General features: G+C 35.0%; 1 protein-coding gene across 2 annotated transcripts; it reads left to right on the top strand.

Annotated features, from left to right (window-relative positions):
- The first annotated feature begins 998 nt into the window (after positions 1 to 998).
- LOC126826715 (phospholipid scramblase 2) lies at positions 999 to 13831 on the top strand. 2 transcript variants are annotated; one of them, XM_050555747.2, is made up of 11 exons: positions 999 to 1169; positions 3007 to 3120; positions 4894 to 5079; positions 5630 to 5758; positions 5876 to 5950; positions 8140 to 8216; positions 8873 to 8997; positions 9178 to 9298; positions 10764 to 10866; positions 11183 to 11241; positions 13091 to 13831. In XM_050555747.2, exons 2-11 carry the CDS (start codon positions 3012 to 3014, stop codon positions 13142 to 13144), a joined length of 1038 nt encoding a protein of 345 aa, XP_050411704.1. In that variant the 5' UTR covers positions 999 to 1169; positions 3007 to 3011; the 3' UTR covers positions 13145 to 13831. The 2 variants fall into 2 exon arrangements, with proteins under 2 accessions (XP_050411704.1, XP_050411703.1); XM_050555746.2 differs by lacking the exon at positions 999 to 1169 and adding an exon at positions 1469 to 1524.
- The last annotated feature ends 6072 nt before the right edge of the window (positions 13832 to 19903 follow it).

A 19903-nucleotide genomic window follows, 5' to 3' on the forward strand; every position in this document is an offset into this window, starting at 1 on the left:
TGTGTACTTCAGGGTAACTAGACTTGCAAGTGTTGGTGACCTGCTATACAACACCTGTCAGATATCACAATTCCTATTTACTGATTAGTCATTAAATTTCTGAAAATGTTAACTGCTAAATCAGTTTAGTTCCAATAAATCGTTGGTTTGATAAATACTTAATCCGTTGTAAGATATAGCTCCCCAATGTGGTTATTTTACGTCGTTTTATAAAAATTACAATTATAGAATACTTTGGGCGCTACTGACAAAAGTAAGGCTCTTGTCGGTTATTGTCGGATGATTAGAACCATATAATCAATCAATAGCACATATTGAATCGTGAAAAATTAGATGTCCGAAAAATGAAAATGGCGATCAGCGACTTTTGACCTTATATCTACAAATATTTTTATATTTGGTAAGCTCGCGATTCAGGCAAGCGAATTATACTCAAGACTGCGAAATTTACTTTTATTTAATCATATGTTTAGGTGACTTACTTTCTTTGGATATTTAGAAGTTAGATTTCTGCTAGCCACAAGGACTTGCCAAACAAGTTGGTGTATCGGGTGTGTTTGTGTTTGGCCCCATGCAGTCTTTATTATCCCGGTTGGTGCAGAATTTGAAGTGGTTGAAAATGTATTGTTTGACTCCAAAATCTACCAAATAAGACAATCTGGTGGGGGGTATCACACAAAATGATATATTCGATGTAACTTTGTTCGACGTAACGATGTTATGATTGGAGTTTAATCGACATTTTGTTCAACTGATTTTCTCGAAACACGTAGGCCTACTGAGAGATTATATATTCGATTGAGGCCACTGAGAATCGGGTTTAAACTGTTAAAACCTGCAAATGTAGAATATCACATGTAGTTAAAACCAAATAAAGTGGTAACGTTGATTTTACCACTAAAAGGCCTTCCCTATTTTAACTGTGGTCTAGTAACGTGCCACTGACAATAGAGACTATCAATAGATATTGTGAAATCTGTAGTTGACCTCGTTCCTGTTTCATACTTTATGACCTAGATATTATCGCACATTCAATTTAATCTTTCATTATAGGACTGCAGTTAGGATGGCCACACCATAGATGACGAGATAATATAAAAGGCCTATTGGTTAATTGCACTTTAGATCTAGGATAAAAAGATCTAGGATACTGGGGTTATAATTAACAGGTAAACCAAATTTAGCCATAATTTATGTAGATTTATAACGATAACCAGTTAGTGCTTCAGTGAACATGTAAACATAAACAGATTGTAGCATATATTTTTATGTAAATACACGAAATATAATTCTGATAGATCGAACTTTTAATACATGCTATTTCAAAATCAAATCTGTTATGACGCAATCTGTGAATTTCACTAATGGCCATTTTATTGTTACAAAACATCACAGCAGACACAACTTGCTAATCGAGACTACAATAGTAAATATTGCGAAACACTATATATATATATGTATATTATTGCAGCAATGACGAGGTTATTATTTCTTGCGATTGTGGTGCTCAGACATAGTTAACAGGTAATGCCCATTGTTTACCCCCCTTTTACCCCACTTACTGTAAACAAACATCATTTTGGCACCGTAACCTACCAATTTATAGTTAGAGTTGTCACTTGTCAAACGTTGTTTTTGAGAAATTTGTAGGTAATTTGTATAAGATTCAATAAATTTATAGATCATAAACTACAGGCAAAGACTGGGCGTGGTTCGTTTTTATAAATTAATAACGAAATCTTTACCAATAATTAAATGTAATAAGTGTCATATAGCACTGTCAAATTAGTTTTATAATTAAATCAAAGGTGAAGTCAAATGTAATAATATGTCTTATATCAAATGTAATAATGTCTTATATCAAATCTTTTATTGCCTTATGTTATTTTTTGTTTATTATCGAGACTGTTTACTTTATACACAAGTAAAGTTTCTTCAGCCATCCTAAACAACAAGTCGTTCACAGTGGACATGACACACGCATCATTAATAGGAAAATGATGACCGGCTAGTTTTTTTTTCATTTTTGGAAACAAGTCTCACCCATGGTTACAAATCTGGCAAACAAATTATCAGGATCTGCTTCAAAACGGCGCAGATTGTCACGGGATGTCAAGAATCTGACGTACACGTTTCTGATCCGCAATCAAGAGCTTTGGCACTCATCTTGCATAAACTATTGTCATTCGTTACTCGTTGGCTCAACCCTATCCCGAGAGATACCAAAAACACCTGCAATACCATGTCATGCACCCGGGTAATGTTTTCTGTTGCTGTTGTTGACCTTCCAGGACGCGGGTCAACGTCAATGGCTCTTTCTGCCACGCTTAAATTCCACAGCCCATTTCGTTACTCTGAAAAAGGAAGGGACACTATCCTCTGAAGTCGACACTATGTCGGCATGTATCTGTGTTGGGGTTAGTTCTTTCAGTTTCAGGTACCCGATAGCTGCCCTATACCCATTTCTGTGGTGATTTCAATGGGTAGGTTCACAAGATGGTCTGGTACGAAGACAATAATAACAACACAGTTGCAGTTCTTATGTCTATAATTCATTCAATGATTGTACTTGTTGGTGGCAAAAGTATGTTTCAACACAATTGATCTATCATTTTCAGGCTTAGAACTTTTCATCCAGCCCTCGTAGGTTTATGTCATATAGTCATCAAAAACATAATAATACTATTCAATAGTTTGATTTAAAATACAGATGTGACGTCACCCTTTGATGTTGGCGTACCATTATTTCAAATAATCGTACGGGCAACTTGCCAATAGTACTTTATTCAAACCAGTGAGATATTGGACTAATGTGACGTAAAAGCTCGTGCTGAGTGTCAGTATTTTAAGATGTTTAATGGTCTCGAGCTTACGACATTGCGTAATATATTGTAAAAACATTCGGGCCTACGGCCCTCATGTTGTTACAATATATTACTTAATGTCTCGCTCTCGACCATTAAACAATACATATAGCCAACTTTCTTATTTCTGTATTAATTTCAGTTTGTATGATGGAAAACAAATCTGAGATGGGTGGTAGACCAAGCGACGACACACAACAGCTACCAAATGCGCCACCGCCACAATACCCGGGTATCCCAGACTATAATTACCAAGGTTAGCTTATAATTAGTATTAAACAATTTGCTTCAGATCATGACGTCCGCTAAAGCAGTCTCGGAATTACACGAATGCCGTAAATACCTTGGCATGGTGAATATGGATTGTTTCACACCCCCTTTGTATAAGTCACGAGGTTGGTATATGTAATACTATTCTAGATCACCATAAAAATTGACGTCAAACGGGGTGTTGGATTTCTCTCTATAAAAAGCTCAGTGTGTATGTTTATTGTTTGCCTACGTAATTTGGAGACGATGATGGAGCTATGCATTGTCAACCGTTAAATTTCCTTAACAATAACCTGGCAAACCCCCCTCCTGCAAAAATTCCCGGATCCGCCCCTAACAAGGTCAAAATAAAGCATAGAAATCTGTTGTGTTATTTTGATTACTGATAGTACAGAAGCAATATGATAACATTTTCGTTTCGTTGCTTGCATTTATAGGAAAGAAAGAAACCGATTTTATGGGCATGATCTCGAAAAACCAGATTATTTTCTTTTGAAAGATTTGGTATACTGACACCTTTCGTTCATTAGAGGTCATTAAATAAGTTGCATTTTAGATTAGTTTGAATGCACTGGTGAATGTTAGTAACATCAATGTTCAGTACACGGGTGCGTCTTCCAAAAGTTTCCTACCTCAGCCGAAATTCATCTGGCCATGTTGCTAGAAAAGAATCTCAGTATGTGCTTGACATGCAAAACATGAATTCCACGTGCTATAATTTCCTATATATGTATATAGCTGTCAAACAGCATGGCCCGCTCATTTGCTCTCAAATGGAGAAAGCCGAATGCAGAGTCGTGATTTAGTATCTTCATTTCAAATTTTTTAAGCTAAAGCAAAGTCATGACAACAAGGCACAAACATTAGATGACAATGTTCCTTTGTTTAGTACAAACAGTGGTTAATTTACATGCGGCACTATCGGCACTGAAGACGAACCACGGTCTCGTTGCCCTTTTGAAGTGACCACCCAAGATAAAGTTGATGCTGTTCTCGACACAATAACGCGGGACAGACCAGTAACTGTTAGACAGTTAGCTACTGCACATGACACTGGAAAAATATCAGTGGAACGAATAATGGATGAACATTTGTAAAAGAACAAGGTGTCTGCTTCACTGAAGAACCAAAACATCATAGTGCAAGGGTTAGTCAACAGCACCCGGGGACTATTGGAGAGATTCACATGCTTTCTTAGGTCTTATTGTTACGTGACGTCATCAACGCTCTAAAATTTAAAAATAACTTCCTCCACTTTTTGGGATCCCGAGGGCGTAATCATGATAGATGATATAAGACGGCTTCCAACAAAAATGGTGCATATTACGTAGATGAACTGCGCCAGTTGCGAGATGTCTGGCTGCTTTAGGACAATGACACATCTCTCCCCGCTCCCTCACACACCCATGTACGCGTAGAGCATTTTTATTCTCCAGCATTCCTTGAATTAACTTCAACAAACAAACGTGCGAAGCATTGCCGCCGTTTTGGGATCACTCCACTCTAATTCTATACATGTATGCATCTATATGAGCAGATATATTGTCTCAGAGCTTCTCACCAAACTTGACTTGGACTCCACCCCGCCCCCGCCCCTCCCCTCCCCGAGCACGCATCTGTGATGAGAATCACGTGAAGGTGGGGACGACTATTTTGCTTGAATGCAAACGGACAGAAATCATTTTGTCTAGTGACATATTTTATTGTACTATATTTTATTCTTTCCATTTCAAAAATGTGGGTTTTCTTTTATGTGAAGCTCAAGCTGTACAGGCTTTGCAACAACCTCCAATAATGATGCAGCCAGGACAACAACAAATGATGCAGCAGCAAATGTTTCAAATGCAACAAATGCAAATGCAACAACAGATGATGGGAGGAGCCGCAATGAATCTATTTAACAACCATTTGAATAATTTAATGGAAGGGTCCAATAAACATTCAGGTGATAACATATAGGCCTATATTTTCCAAATGATATTGGTACCATTTTTTTTTTTTCAAACTCAGAGAACATCTGATTCAGATCTTGAATTCCCAGTGTAGGCCTACCTTTACAAAACCAATTGATTATCCTCAAATGTCAAATTATTAGCTACAAAAATACAAAAATAAGTTCAAAATAAATATTCTTTCTTTAAGGCGACCCACTGCCTATTGTATTAGTTAGATTTAAGGTTGTCTCCTGCAATTTAATGTTCCGTATATTTAACGTACAGTAAGAGCGACAACTCATAACTATTATATAATCAGTATAGAAAGATGAACTATTCATTCATTCCGACATTATTTCATGGGTTTTTTTTTAAACACAAGTGTTATCAATCCTTGTATATGTTGAGTTGTCTTACTTTATGGAAGGACATACATGTGATAAATTCCCTAAGCCATAGAACATAATAATAATATACATTGACGGTATGTGTTTCCATATTTAAATATTAAATTCATCAACACCCTTAACAACAAACTAAATGAATTGTTTAATTTGGTAGGATTACTGAATGTTGCACCTGACGTGTGGATGACCAAACCAGATGGCGGACCCGTGACATCTCCCGGACTTGAATATCTTAATGTCTTGGATAAAGTTCTAATTTATCAACAAATTAACATTGTTGGAGGTAAAGTATATCTGAAATTATTTATTTACTTGATAATAATAATAATATCCGTGATTAAATATACCGACACTTGAATTATTTGTATATTATTTTTATTTTGATATATTTTGCTTTTAGTAATGAATCGTTCTACAAGTTCAACGTACAAAATATTGAATGATGCAGAACAGATGATTTATAAAGCAAGTAAACGTAAGTAAATTATATATTTGGCCATAATTTTGAAAATTGTATTTTAGTCCGACTCCGCAGATTACCGTGTACGATTATTTATGACTTTGGAACTTCGCATAATCAACTCACTGTATTTGTGAAAGCTTAAATAAACATCGTCATAGCAATATCGGCGATCGGGAATTCTCGTCGACCGCATAATCGTCGACGGGTAATCGGGCTATTGGCGGCAAATAGTCTTGGTGTCCTCTACAGGTTCCCACTGTCTTGCGATGCGTTACGGTAGGATTGTCCCTATTAGAGACTTTTGGCAAGTGAAATTTTTCACATCCGTGTCACGTATCCGTATCGTCAAGTGATACGTTGTTGTTGCGTCAATGTAGTTTAACGAGTTTTTGGCAGATTTTGTACGTATAAGCTCAGCTGAGCTTAGTTCTATTTAGTATTACAGCATGATGGCAGTTATCTACCAAGATCAACATCAGTCTAATCAAGTGCCTAGCCTACAAATACCCGAAGAGAGTAAAAAGTGGCTCTACAGTCGCTGAGCTATTTAAAAATTTTAGTGTCGAATCTTATTAAAATCTTCGACTTCAACGACAGCAATATTTGGTTTTACTTATAATGTATCATTTCAGAAAGTATATACCCCTTTTACGGATTTGCTAGGTCCCATCTCATCAAATTTAGCACGTAGACAGACAGGACAAATATGAAAATTCCGCGAAAAGCTATTCAAAGTAATGATTAAATTCCAGTCTTTATCATAGTTAAAATCACATCAAATATACACCTTCGTGTTCTAGGATACAAATGAAATGAAATGGGGTTTAACGTCCTACTGTTCTGCTCTGGGCTAATGAAGACGGGCATACGCCATACAGTGTGCTATGAGGGAAATTTTGCCCGGGCAGCGGCACTATCGCCTACTCTTATATCGAATTCCAACTGCCAAGGGATCTTTTACGTGCATTCCAATGTATACACGGGACCTCGGTTTTTCGTCTCATCCGAAGGACTAGACAGCTGTCCTTGTCAGGCCCTCTGTCCTGCATCACTGACAAGGGGGAACCACGCCTGAAAATCTGGATGAACTTTCTCGGCCAATGCAGGGATCGAACACCCGACCTCCAGGCCAGTGAGCCAGCGCCTTACCCACTTAGCCACGTGATCCCCATTCTAGGATACACATAGATTCATAAAAAAACGCTACAACACATTTCAGCGTGTAAAAGTAGCAAAAGATATGGTAAAAGGACGACGATTTTATACGGACCTTTTCCGTATGTAAGCTGATCGATACGTGCTGTCGTATCCGTGTGCCGTATCACGTATGAGAAATACACACTCATTGATGACGTCACACGCAAAAACGATACGGATACGCGATACGGACCAGGGTCCGGTTTCACGAAATTTTAACGGAGATAAAATCCAAATTTTAGTAATTTGATTGGATAATATTACATTGATTTTAGTCCTTACCCAATCAAAATTGAAGTATCTACTAAAATTTGGATTTTATCTTTAGTTAAGATTTCGTGAAACAGGCCTGAGGTACTTACGTTTGCCAAAAGTCTCTAATAAGTCCATGATCTGGTACGTGTAAATATGTTCGGCTACGTTAGTTACGATTGCTACAACTGACCACACTACATGATAAGACCTGATAGGATCACCACGATTAAAACCAGAATTTCAATCGTAGCTCGAATCGTGATAGTGGGAATCTAGCATAAGCGAATCTCTAAACTCATATAGATACCCAAGATACACACAAGAGCAGCTTTAAAATTAGTAAAATTCCACTAAGGTTTTTTTTCAGTTTTCAAAATCAGTAATAAACTGTGTTCTGTATCATGTTTACAACTAAAAATATATTCTTTATTACTCCACGGTTGGCAATCGAAAACTTTAAAATTTCGAAACTGTTCTTACTTTTTGCCTGAATTGTAGTTAATAATTACATAAAAGACGAAGTTCTGTATCAAGTTGAATCTCCGTACGATCCAAATGTGACTTTCACAAGATTTAACTGTTAAAATGTGAACGGGGATTTGACAGGTTTAAAATCCAAAATATCAACGAAAAGATAACTCTGCGAAACTCGTTCGATATTGACTATTCAAAATTTTGAAATTCGATATAGAAGTCTCCTTTTGATGACCAGTTTCATGGACGTAATATGATGTTATTTCCAATTTTAGAATCAACTGCGCGGATTGACACTCCGATGGCCACTGCTGCCGGATTTCACCTGGGAATCACAGATAAAAATGGACAGGTATGACTTGGCAGTAAAAATACTATAGTTTGTATCAATGATACTTCAAGGGATTATCATGTCCATGGCTGACCAATAACCATTACTTCGCGGCAAATTATACAACGAGGCAGATTGGTGTGATGTCTCGTCCGCAATAAGTAAATCATTTATTTACAAGTGTACACATTTATAACAGAGATTGTTTTAGCCATTGATACAGGTTAACATGTTTAGCTTTATATAAACCAATTAAGCATTGTATAAATTGATCATGAAGGCGATAGTAAATTCTCGTGTTCGACATTATCGCGCTTTATCTTCCGAAAGTTAAAGCGATTTGTTGAAATAAAAACCTACCAGGTATGTTCTGAAATGACCTAGTTTGTTTGTTTAGATATTGATAATTATCTTTTCAAATTATTTACCGTAAAAGATATGAATATTATATTTTTGTGGAATTTCAAAACTTTTCTTTCCTGTCATTGTATGCATACACCGACAGTCAGCGCCTTCATTCAACACAGGTATAATCTTTGGTAGGTTAGCATAAGTTAGTTTCAGGGGGACGCCGATATTTCTCATTACTATACTACACATTGAAATTTGCTTTACCTATGTTAGTCTCAAAATATGTTGACGAGACGCTAAACCATATCTTTTTTCTTTCCTTTTAGGAAATTATTCGAACTGGAAGAAGTGAGAAATGTTGCAGTGGAGCACCATGCTGTTCTTGTATTTCTTTGAACGAATTTACAATTCAAACCCCACCTGGTCAAGTTGCTGGAGCGGTCAGTCAAGGGTAAGTTCAGTAAATCTGGGAATATACATAAAAAAAAGAATATATCTTAAAAGACATTAATAAATTTGAAAACGTTGAAATAATTAACTATTCATTTTAGCATTACAAATTCAATGAAGATAACAAAATTCAGGTCATTAAATCGTTATGAAATCGAAATAGTTTATCTTTATTTTCCAGACCAAGTTTGATGTCAACAATTTATAATATTGAGAGTGGTGATGGACAATTATTATATAAAATTACAAACAACAATTGTTTACTTTGTGGCAACGCTTGTGCCGAGAGAATTCCTTTCACGGTAAGGTTTATTTCCTAGTAACATACTATCCAATCTGATTAAAACACAGATCCTATTTCGTTTCGTTTTTATAGTTCAAAATTTCGTTTTACTTGTTTTTACTACACTTGGATCTGGAAGAGTTGTTATTTAACTCGTGTTCTAAATGGTGTCAGGGATAAGGCAATGAAAAGGTCTGTTACGGCGAGCTTTAGGCGTGTTTTGCACTGAACTGTGGGTAATCCACTAGTAACATCAATGATGATTGGTTAATCAAACGTCTGACATCATAGGGTCATAAGTCGGTCTTTTGACCCCTGATGTGACCTATCGCTATAATTTGTCAGATCTTCATGTAGTGTAGACCATCAAAAGTATAAAAAACGAAACGAAATATAGATCTGTATTTTAATCAGATTGCATACTATCTGACAACTTATTATTGCTGTTCGCGTTTTAAATAGTATTATGACAAGACGAAGATCCCTAATCCTTTTCCGCATAGGGAATATTTTTAGAGTTATGGCCCCTTGATTTTACATAAAATGAATAAAAACTATCTGGGTTTGTGTCTAAATTTCACGAAACTTGTCTGAAAAACTCGTGTTCGTGATAGTGGCTATAGTTTTTAACGGTTTTATTTCAAATTTGGCGTGGAATATTGTGTTGAAAGAGGACGAACCCTATCGATATTTAGCGTTCCGTGATCCCCCTTTCTGGAATCCCCACCCCACGCCCCCGTTTGCGAATACTTTGTGTACTAGATAGAATTAAGCTACTGTTTCTAACGGATTCTTTTTGCATTTTTTGGGAAGCATTAGAGTCACGCAGCGACTAACTCTATCGATATTCCACGTTCCGGGGGCCGTCCGTTGTTGTTATTCTTAGTGTTTAACGTCCGCTTCCACCGACGGTGATATCGCAGTAAACCCATGAGGTCGAGAAGGCGCCCCTATCTCCATGCCACATACGCTCAAATGAGGGATCGAAACCACAGCCGCAAGCTAGAGGTCGAAGCTCGGCACTGTAGACCACTAGGCCATCCAAATGATTATAATGTGTAGCCTATATTATAATGGTAGATACTGATTATATAGCGACACGGTTTGTGTATTATTATAATGGTAGATAATAACTATTAGCAAGTTTGGTGTATATTATCATTGTAAATTGTATCACTAAATAGCAGCACATTTTGTGTATATTATAATTTTAAATAGTGACTATATATTGCAATGACTTTTGTGTATAATGTAATTGTAGATAACCAGCTATTACCAATACGGTTAGTGTATATTATAATTAAAAATAATGACTATATAGCAATGGCTTTCGTGTATATTCAAATTGTAGATAACTTGCTATTATCAATACGTTTAGTGTATTTCTACTTTTTGCGTATATTATAATGGTAGATAATGCCTTTTGTGTATATTATGTGGATAATAATTATTAGCAATAAGTTTTATGTATATTATATTTCTAGATAAAATCAGCTGATAGTGGTGTACAAGTTGGGACAATACAAGCGATGCAACAAGATATTTTTCAAAAAATGTTAACAAATAGTGCTGGATTTATTGTAACATGTATGTTATTATAGCTTACTTATACATTGTTGTAAACGTTCTTGTATTGGAATAAGAAATCGGCAACAATTCATTATAGACGAAAGAAAAACATGTACAGGCTATATAGCGAATAAGATATTTTAAGTATGAAAAGTTGTTACTCTCATTTATGAACGTTGATAGCCCAAATATATTTATAATGTACCATGTATAAAATCTTAATTAGTCCAGAATTATATTGCTTTTAAAATGGGCGACGCCATACTATTTAAAGGGGCCATATCAGCTCTACAGACCCATATATTTCATATGTAATACTTTGACTGTTTTCTAGTTGATGGTACTCTTGATGCGAGGGAAAAGGCTATATTAATGGCTTGTGGTTTCTTTGTGGTAAGTAGGAGCAATGTATTATAGGGCGAGTGGAAATATGTAATAATGTTGGGAAATATTGCATAAGTAACTTAATAGTTTCGGAAAATGCTTTTCCGGGTAATACTACAATAACGCAAAACTTTGCACTGAATGCTAATAGATTGCGATATGTTTAATGACCGTGGCCGCCGCTTGAATGTGGTAAATTATGCCAACTTGTTTGAATGTGGTAAATTTAGCTTAGTTAATTATACTAAAGACGGGTGGGAATATTTAAATTAATATTTTAATGCTCAAAGTACTTTTACTCATGTTTCAAAATAATATACTATTATTATTTGGTTTCCTTGATTGTTTTCTGTTTGATTAATGGTCCGTAAATTTTATGCATTTTTTATCGATCATGACACACTATTGACGATAAATATGAAAGTAACATGAAAATATAGAATGAGACATCATCGTGAAAATAATAAATGAGCCGTTTACAATATTATAACATCATTACTGTGAATACGTTTTTCTAAGCAGTTATTTGCTGAGATACATTATTTTATAGAGATGTTATATAATAATAAACGATACCCCCCTCCCCCCCGCGTCCTTTTGTCCATCTGGTTGATACATTTACTCCATGAGCCTTTAATGGTTGGATCTGTTCTGTTCATGGAATGCAGTAGACTTGTTAATATTATGGTGTTCAAACCACATTCTATATTTGTCCCCCGCCTTTCGAAGTAAGAATGTGCCTATTAAAATGGGTTCGTCCGTCTGTCTGTCCGTCCGTCCGTCCGTCCGTCTGTCTGTATGTCCGTCCGTCACACTTTTTGGTACACCATAACTCTCTTTCTAATTGAGCTAGAATGTTCAAACTTGGTGTAGGTGTTTATTAGGTCAGTGCCTTGACGGAGTTCGAAGATCAACATTTTCTGCTTAGGATAAGCAGAGATAAGCAATTTGATTGGTTGATGTTTTGGGACACAGTGACTTCAGTTCTAATTAAGTGAGAGTGATGACACTTGATTTATAGTTTCATTACATCATTACCTTGACTAAGTTCAATAATGAGCATTTTCTTCTCAGGGTAAGCAGAGCGATAAGCAATTTGATTGGCCGAGACTTTGGAACACAATAACTCTCCTTCTAGTTGAGGTAGAATGTTCAAACCTGTTGTAGGCGTTCATTAGGTGAATGCCTTGATGGAGTTCGATGATAAACATCGTCTGCTTACGGTAAGCAGAGATAAGCAATCTGATTGGTTGATGCGTTGGGGCCAATAACTTTAGTTTTAATTAAGTGAGAGTGATGAAACTCCGAGTATAGATTCACTATATCATTACCTTGAGGTTAAGGATCGATAATCAGTTTGATTGGTCAATACTTTGGAACACAACAACTCTGCTTTCAATTGAGGTAGAATGTTTAAACTTGACGTAGATGTTCATTACGATTAGGTGAATGTCTTGACGGAGTTCAATGATTAACATTTCGAGCTAAAGCTAAACAGTGCTAAGCAATTTTATTGGTCGATGCTTTGGGACCAGGGGCCTGTTTCACGAAAATTTAGCTAAGATAAAATCCAAATTTTAGTAATTTGATTGGATAATATTAGATTGATTTTAGTGCTTCGCCAATCAAAATTTAGGTATCTACTAAAATTGGATTTTATCTTTAGTTAAAATTTCGAGAAACAGGGCCCAGATAACTTTGATTCTATCTGATATAGGGTGATGAAACTTGGTGTATAGTTGATAATCGGCTTGATTGCTTGGTACTTTTGAAAAAAATAAATGTGCGATAAATTAATATGTGTCATCTATTTATTTTGGGATATCAGCCTCACTGTTGGCTTGGTTTTTTTTTACAGGAAGCCAATTTCTACGCACAGTATCATCGTGGTGGCAGAAGACGTCGACGTTGAAACCGGAAAATGTGAAAACAGTTACCATTACCAAAGCATGTTATTGACGCTCTCGGCAGCAACGCTTAATTTGTATTAATTTTTATACTAAGTAGCTTACTGAGTGTTGATTAATATATTTATATTTCGATACTTTTATCAGACCCGGAACTTTATGCTGCACAAGTGGGATTATTTATAGGATTTATTTACGTTATGTTATTTTTTTCGCATAGTCTGCATATTATGACAATAACAATTTGTTCCGGTTATTTATTTCGTATATTCACACATAGGCTTATAAAATCTGCTGTTTCAAATGGCAATACAATAAATGTGCATCTTCTTTGTGCTGTCTACCTGTTCTTTGGAGAGAAAAACGTCAGCGCTCATGCCTATTCAAGCTTTAAAAAGATTCAAAAGATTGTTCATATCCAAGAAACGGCATCCTATACAGCTAATAAAATAAACATATTATAGATCTGAATATAGGGATAAAGTATAAGTGTTTATCAGTATTAAACCACAGTAGCGGATATTTATTAGATTTTTATTCCTTTTAGTTATCTTTATAAATCGCTTTCGACTATTTGTTTATATCTTTTACACTGATTTAATGTTATATTTTTTGTTATCATAAATTGTAATGTTGTTACGATTACTATCTATGTTTTATTTTATATAATGTCTATGTTTTATACTCTTTTTCAAGTTGTTTTGATTAAATGAATATTTACAAACTATTGCAATAAAATAAAGTGGAAATGAAATGGAGATTAAAGTCTTATTTATCTGTAACATCTGGGCTAAGACTGGAAGTAAGTGATGATTCAGCTATTGGTTATTTTTTCCATGTTCATTATAATATAGAAAATCAGACTCTTGAAGAAATATAATGGCACCAATTACAATTTGTTGTAATAAGTAAGAATAGTCCCGGGACGATAACAATGAGTATTAGAATTAAATGAAGAAGAGCCCTAAATATTTTGTTTGTTAGTTCTGACCAAGCTTACTCGAAGAAATTCAGCTAGGAGTTGATAGATCTATAGGCTCAAATTTCTGTTCAAATAATTACAATAAACAAAACGTTTATTTTGGAATAATGAAGCTAAAGTACATGTATACATTTACATTTGGGGTGGCATTGAAAAATCAAGATGTTGTGATTTTCACTATGGCAATACAATTCCATGAAAGAACATGCTTTCTATAATAACAACATTGCTAGATTACTTACTTGCTAAAAAGACGATTAAAAGGAATAAGAGCTTATTGTTTTGACATTATTTTGTGCTGTAATTAAATTATGCGAACGACAAATATTCCCGCTATTGTGACCGATGGTTAAATAAACGTCCGGTTATATAAAAGTCGTAAAATGTTTATTATACTTTATAGGTAATACGATATTGAATTTTTAAAATCATATCTTTTAATACCCGACCGCTGCGGCCCCCACCATACTAGGAAAAGTATATTCACGCAGCATGGTTTGGCCGTGGACTTGGCCCGCTCTTATTGTCTAGGTTATTAAATGCAGCCAAGTGTGGTGTGTTTTAGAACAATTTTTTTTTTGTTGGGGGGGGGGGGATTGGAACCAAAAGTGTGCTTTGTAATAACACTGCAAACAGTTCTTCCGATAACGTTGTCTGGAATTTTAAAATCTTACTTGAAAAGACTAAAGAAGCGTATAGTCGAATCGTCAATCAGTAAGTAATAAACTATAATTGTATTCCACAGAATTGTGACCTGTGTATAAATTTCATAGGGTTCTTCCTGTCAATATGATATTTCAGATATATCGAATCTTTCACCTTTCGAAATGTTAACACGAATCGGTGTTGAAAGTATAAAAAGAAAAGGTTTTAAAATTCTATACAACATTGTGTCTATGATTCAAATAAAACAAAAATGTGAACAAAGTGACAAAATTGAAATTGTTAGCCAGTGACAAGTGGTATCTGGAGTTTCAAATTATATTATAGACCCCACAGTCATTCGCTGTTATGTGTTATTAATTTTGTATTCACGGGGCGACGGAATGCAACTCATGTCGCGATTGTAGTTACATTTAGTTACGGTTAGTTCTAAGTTCTTGTATTGTAGGGCGTCAAGATGAAATGTGATATGAATATAGATGTACGTTGTGAAGTTTTAAAATGTTTTATTACATATGGAAGACCAAATGGGACAATATTCATGATTCTTGCTTCTACATTCCAGTTTGAGCATTTTAGACACGAACGCAACATTCTAAACTAATGATGCTTGTTTCTACATTCTTATGTCAACATTTCATGCACAAAATCCTCTGGTGTAATAATGTTGATAATTCATTATATTTTTCTGGACATTTTCATTTCAAGATTTTAACTTCAAACTTTTTGAAACGTAGAAAATATTTTCATAAGAGTTCAAATTCAGATTTTTTTTTAGATTCTTTCAGAAACCAATGAATTGATTTCTTTGTCGTGTAAAATTAAGAAATTATTTTTTAATTTTAATATTTAATGATATATAAAAGTTACCGATAAAACGCCGAAAATGAAACATAAAGTCAATTTTTTGTTTAAAATGTTGATTTTGTGCATGAAATGTTGACATAAGAATGTAGAAACAAGAATCATTAGTTTAGAATGTTGCGTTCGTGTTTAAAATGTTCAAACTGGAATGTAGAACTAAGAATCATGAATATTGTCCCATTTGGTCTTCCATAATAACACACTATATACAGTCTTATATAGATTATAAGAATTGATAAGACTATAGTCAGTCTTTATAATAATAGGTAATAGTATATTTAACCTTTTATACTGATATGCCTTATCTCCAATATCACATAATATAAACATTGACGGGCGTATACACGAGGTGGGGTGAATTCTGGTTATCAATAAGTTCTAATTTTGCACCTTTCTTTTAATACTCCTTGATTAAAATATCTAAGAACCAAATGGTTTTTTTCTTGCTGAAGTTAATTACGCGGACTTTATTTACATGTAGCTGTTTTATCAAGATTTTATTTTCTCGGGCGACTTGAAACAAGAAGGGGTCTTTTAAATGTGCATTTTTGGATCCTATTATAGAACTAGTATACCTGGTGTTAATTCTGAAAACAAATTAGCCCCAATGGTTCTGTGGTAATATTTGGGTCTAAAACCATAGATTAAATATGGGACTGCCCTCCACGGTTGAATTTATGGCTCCGTATCGACTGTAATCTATAAGACGAGTGTGTTGTTGAGTTGTTAATATACCTCTTACAAATCACCATACATATGAAATGTTCTAGCTCGGAATATTAGGAATGTAATTGTTATACTTGATGTGCATTTAAAGTGAGATGAATATAGCAACGTGTTTAGTTTCCTGATTTAAATGGTGGACAAATGTAACAAAGACACTAAAACAAAATCTCGATCTCTGTAATGTATTCTGTTCATCTATTTGTGTAGATTTCTTGAAAGAAAGGTGAAAAAAAATGCGACGTGTGTAAAAGAATCATAATTTACGGATATTTTAAACCATAACAGTCGTTTAAAAGTGCTTCTCGACCTATCAGTTGTTTTTTTATAGCTGATGTGGCGTTAACCTTTCTTGGGTATTCTGTTTTTAAATCTTCAATCCGGAAATTTGTCTTTAAAGACAACGAATTACAAACGTCTTATCGAGGGATATATTAAAAACTTAGAATACACATAGATTTATTTTGTCTACCATTCTGACGATTCGTGTAATCTAGAATATTGCTAAGAAATATCAGCTCTTTGAATCGTTTAACTATCAATGATTCTGATTTTCGGGGTATTTGATTACAGATATTCTTACTAACATACTGTTTATGATATTTTGTTCTTAAATATACATATAAATCCAAGCAGTATATTTTGGAATAACAAGAAATGGACATGGACTACTGTTACAAATTGTATGTCTATTGATTTCTTTAAGCCAATAATAGTCAACAAGTATTAGAATCAATACAGAAATCAGTGCTATTGTTGACTCGACATTGTGTTTGAGTAATTACTTAATGCTAATAATGTTTACGTATTGTAATGTAATTACTATAAGGAACAGTATCTTAGAAATATTGACAGAGTACATGGACATTGTATTATGCTCAAACTTTGGCCTGCTACACAAAGGTTTTCAGAAATAAGGATGACCACTTCATCTTCGAATAAAGGTAATATCTTAATTTTGTTCAATATATATCAGTTTAGCAAAAAGAATATTAAGATAAAACAAATAAGCAAACACGCTTTTTATATAATGATAGCCTTTCAAAATATCAATAATAAAGATAGCCACGCAAAGCGTGGAATACGCCAACACAGTAGCTTGTCTCAACTGTCTCCTTATCCGGAAGGAAAACTTGGATGTTGAGCAAATTTGCTAAGGATCTAGGATCCTTGAAGAAATCTAATCTCTAAGGGATCGATGACCCCAATGCCAAATATGAAAAATTATCACGTTCACAAGGCGGCATCCGGACCGGAACGGTCGCAGAACGCTGGATATCAAACGGAAAGTTATGGAAAGCCGAAATGCGATAAGATTCAAGAACGGAAAGTCGAGAAACGCTGAAGATAGATAGGATTCGTTCTCTCGATCAATTTGAAAAGAATCCATCAAAAACTGTAGCCTCTACCGCGTTCACAAGCTAATTGTTGACGGAACGACGGTAAGGGTGACAACATAATACGCCCACACTGATATGTGAGCATATGAAAATTAAGTACAATTTATCCTAAACAGTAGTCAAAATACAATGCCCAATATGCAAAATTGAGTAATCGTGTATAAGGAATCATTGTGGAAGCTGGATAATGTAATATACCACTAAGTTGTCAATGAATTACAACTAATCAAATTAAAAAAAATTTTGTTCGTAGTATACCAGGAAAAATGACACGGATATAAGGCTTCAATGATCGACGCACATAAATGATAATTAACTGTCCTATTACAAGTCAGGGGGGGGGGGAGAGAAATGGAGTTTGACGTCCATTCGACACAAACTAGGTCATTTCCGGACTAACATATGGTTCAATTTAAGTTCAATAATTCGATTGTGCGTAGGGGTCTTTAGCAGTGGGAGGAAATCGGAGGACCCAGAGAAAGCCACGAGGTTGGACAGGCGACCCGACTCCTTGTAGCGTACATTTGGCGAATCGAAACCCCGCCAGTTGACTAAATGACAGACCTTATGATACAGCGCGCACATGCTAACCATTCGGCCATCAAACTCCTCTATACATAATGAAACTAGTCATCAGGTCTATTTGGGACACAACATCTGTTTAACGTTTAATCATACATTGTACCGAAACTAAGAAAATTATTAATCCAATTTACCCCATTCAGTATTTTATTTTGACAAAAAATAAAGAAAGTTTAGCCCCTTTAACTTTTTGTGAATTGGCTGGAGATAAGTCATTGATGTAAAAGTTTTTATTTAAAGGTGGGAATAAATTACTTGCTGTAAATTACAATATATTATATTATAGATACCAGTCATCGTGGCAGAAACAACAGATCTACTGTTATACATAACTGGTCTGACCAGGATACCATATACACTCAACAATTATACCTTCACAGACTGAACAAACTTAAAGACGATCTATACAGGGGAGACAAATATTCTAGAAGAGAAGTAAACGAACGTGTTCATCCATTATATCGAAATCCAAGATTCCGGACTGAAACAAGTAATAGTAAACCAAACCTTCATTTGCAGACTTTAAATAACCAAAAGAACCACCTTCCTTCCACGAAGCCTCTGTTCTTCAACTTATGTCATTCATACGCGTACAAAGAAAAAAAGGATTTATTAAAATTTGAACAAGGTGGCCGTTTCAAAAACAATTTTGGTAAGACCAAGTCTTATCGCTTAAAACCACTCGAGTCAAATTTGTACAAGGATGGGTATGTTGACACAGTTAAATCTATCGGTGCTAAAACCCAAAGCAGCCATCCTTTCGTATTAAAACATGAAACCAAAGAGCACCACAAGGAACCACACAGATTAAATCGACATTACCAACAACCTAAAACAAGTCACACAATTAAAGGAAAGGTGCCAAAAATAATCAAAACGTCTCCCCCTGATATAGACTTTTCAGAAAGGTCATTAAATAATAATGAACACATTACACGTCATCGTCTTTCACCCTTCCACTTGATGTCTTCACAAAGAGATAATTTTGTATATCCCCTTAGACCGATGTTAGAAAGAGAGAAAACTGATTATGAACCAATTGAATCAATCAGTGCTAGAAACAAGCTGGACTTTGAACATTACTTCAATGATTCAGTGTCGAACGAGACAGAAATTAAGTCCACTGGTTCATCGCAACTAAATATACAACTACCAGTTCTGCAATAAGAGATCTATAAGCATTGAATTTTTGAAGAAAAGTGATTATTTGTACTTAATAAAATTGTTTGCCGTACAGATTATTGAATATTCGGGACGACTGGGTAAATGGTAGCTGGTTGTGGTTAGAGTTGATTGACTGCGACTAGGGTTAGGTATGGTTTGAGTTGATTGTCAGTAAGGCAGTATATGGGTTAGGGTTGATTAGCAGTAACCTGGGTTAACTTAAGGTTGTTTTTCAGTTAACATTAACAGCCAACTGTCTGGCTTGATTAGGATTTGTCTGGTTTAGATTAGGGTACATTGGGGGAAACCGGTACATTCGCAACAATCTGGATAAGATATGGCATGGGTTAATTGGTAATAATCTCGATACGGTATGGTATGGGTTG

Source organism: Patella vulgata, chromosome 7, assembly GCF_932274485.2.
Source record: "Patella vulgata chromosome 7, xgPatVulg1.2, whole genome shotgun sequence".
Classification (NCBI taxonomy): Eukaryota; Metazoa; Mollusca; class Gastropoda; family Patellidae; genus Patella; species Patella vulgata.

Bases quoted from the DNA above. Each gene is read 5' to 3' on its own strand.
- LOC126826715 (XM_050555747.2), top strand. From the start codon at position 3,012: ATGATGGAAAACAAATCTGAGATGGGTGGTAGACCAAGCGACGACACA. The intron at 5,759-5,875 runs GTAAAGTATATC...TTTTGCTTTTAG, and splicing joins ACAAATTAACATTGTTGGAG to TAATGAATCGTTCTACAAGT. The intron at 9,299-10,763 runs GTAAGGTTTATT...TTATATTTCTAG, and splicing joins CCGAGAGAATTCCTTTCACG to ATAAAATCAGCTGATAGTGG.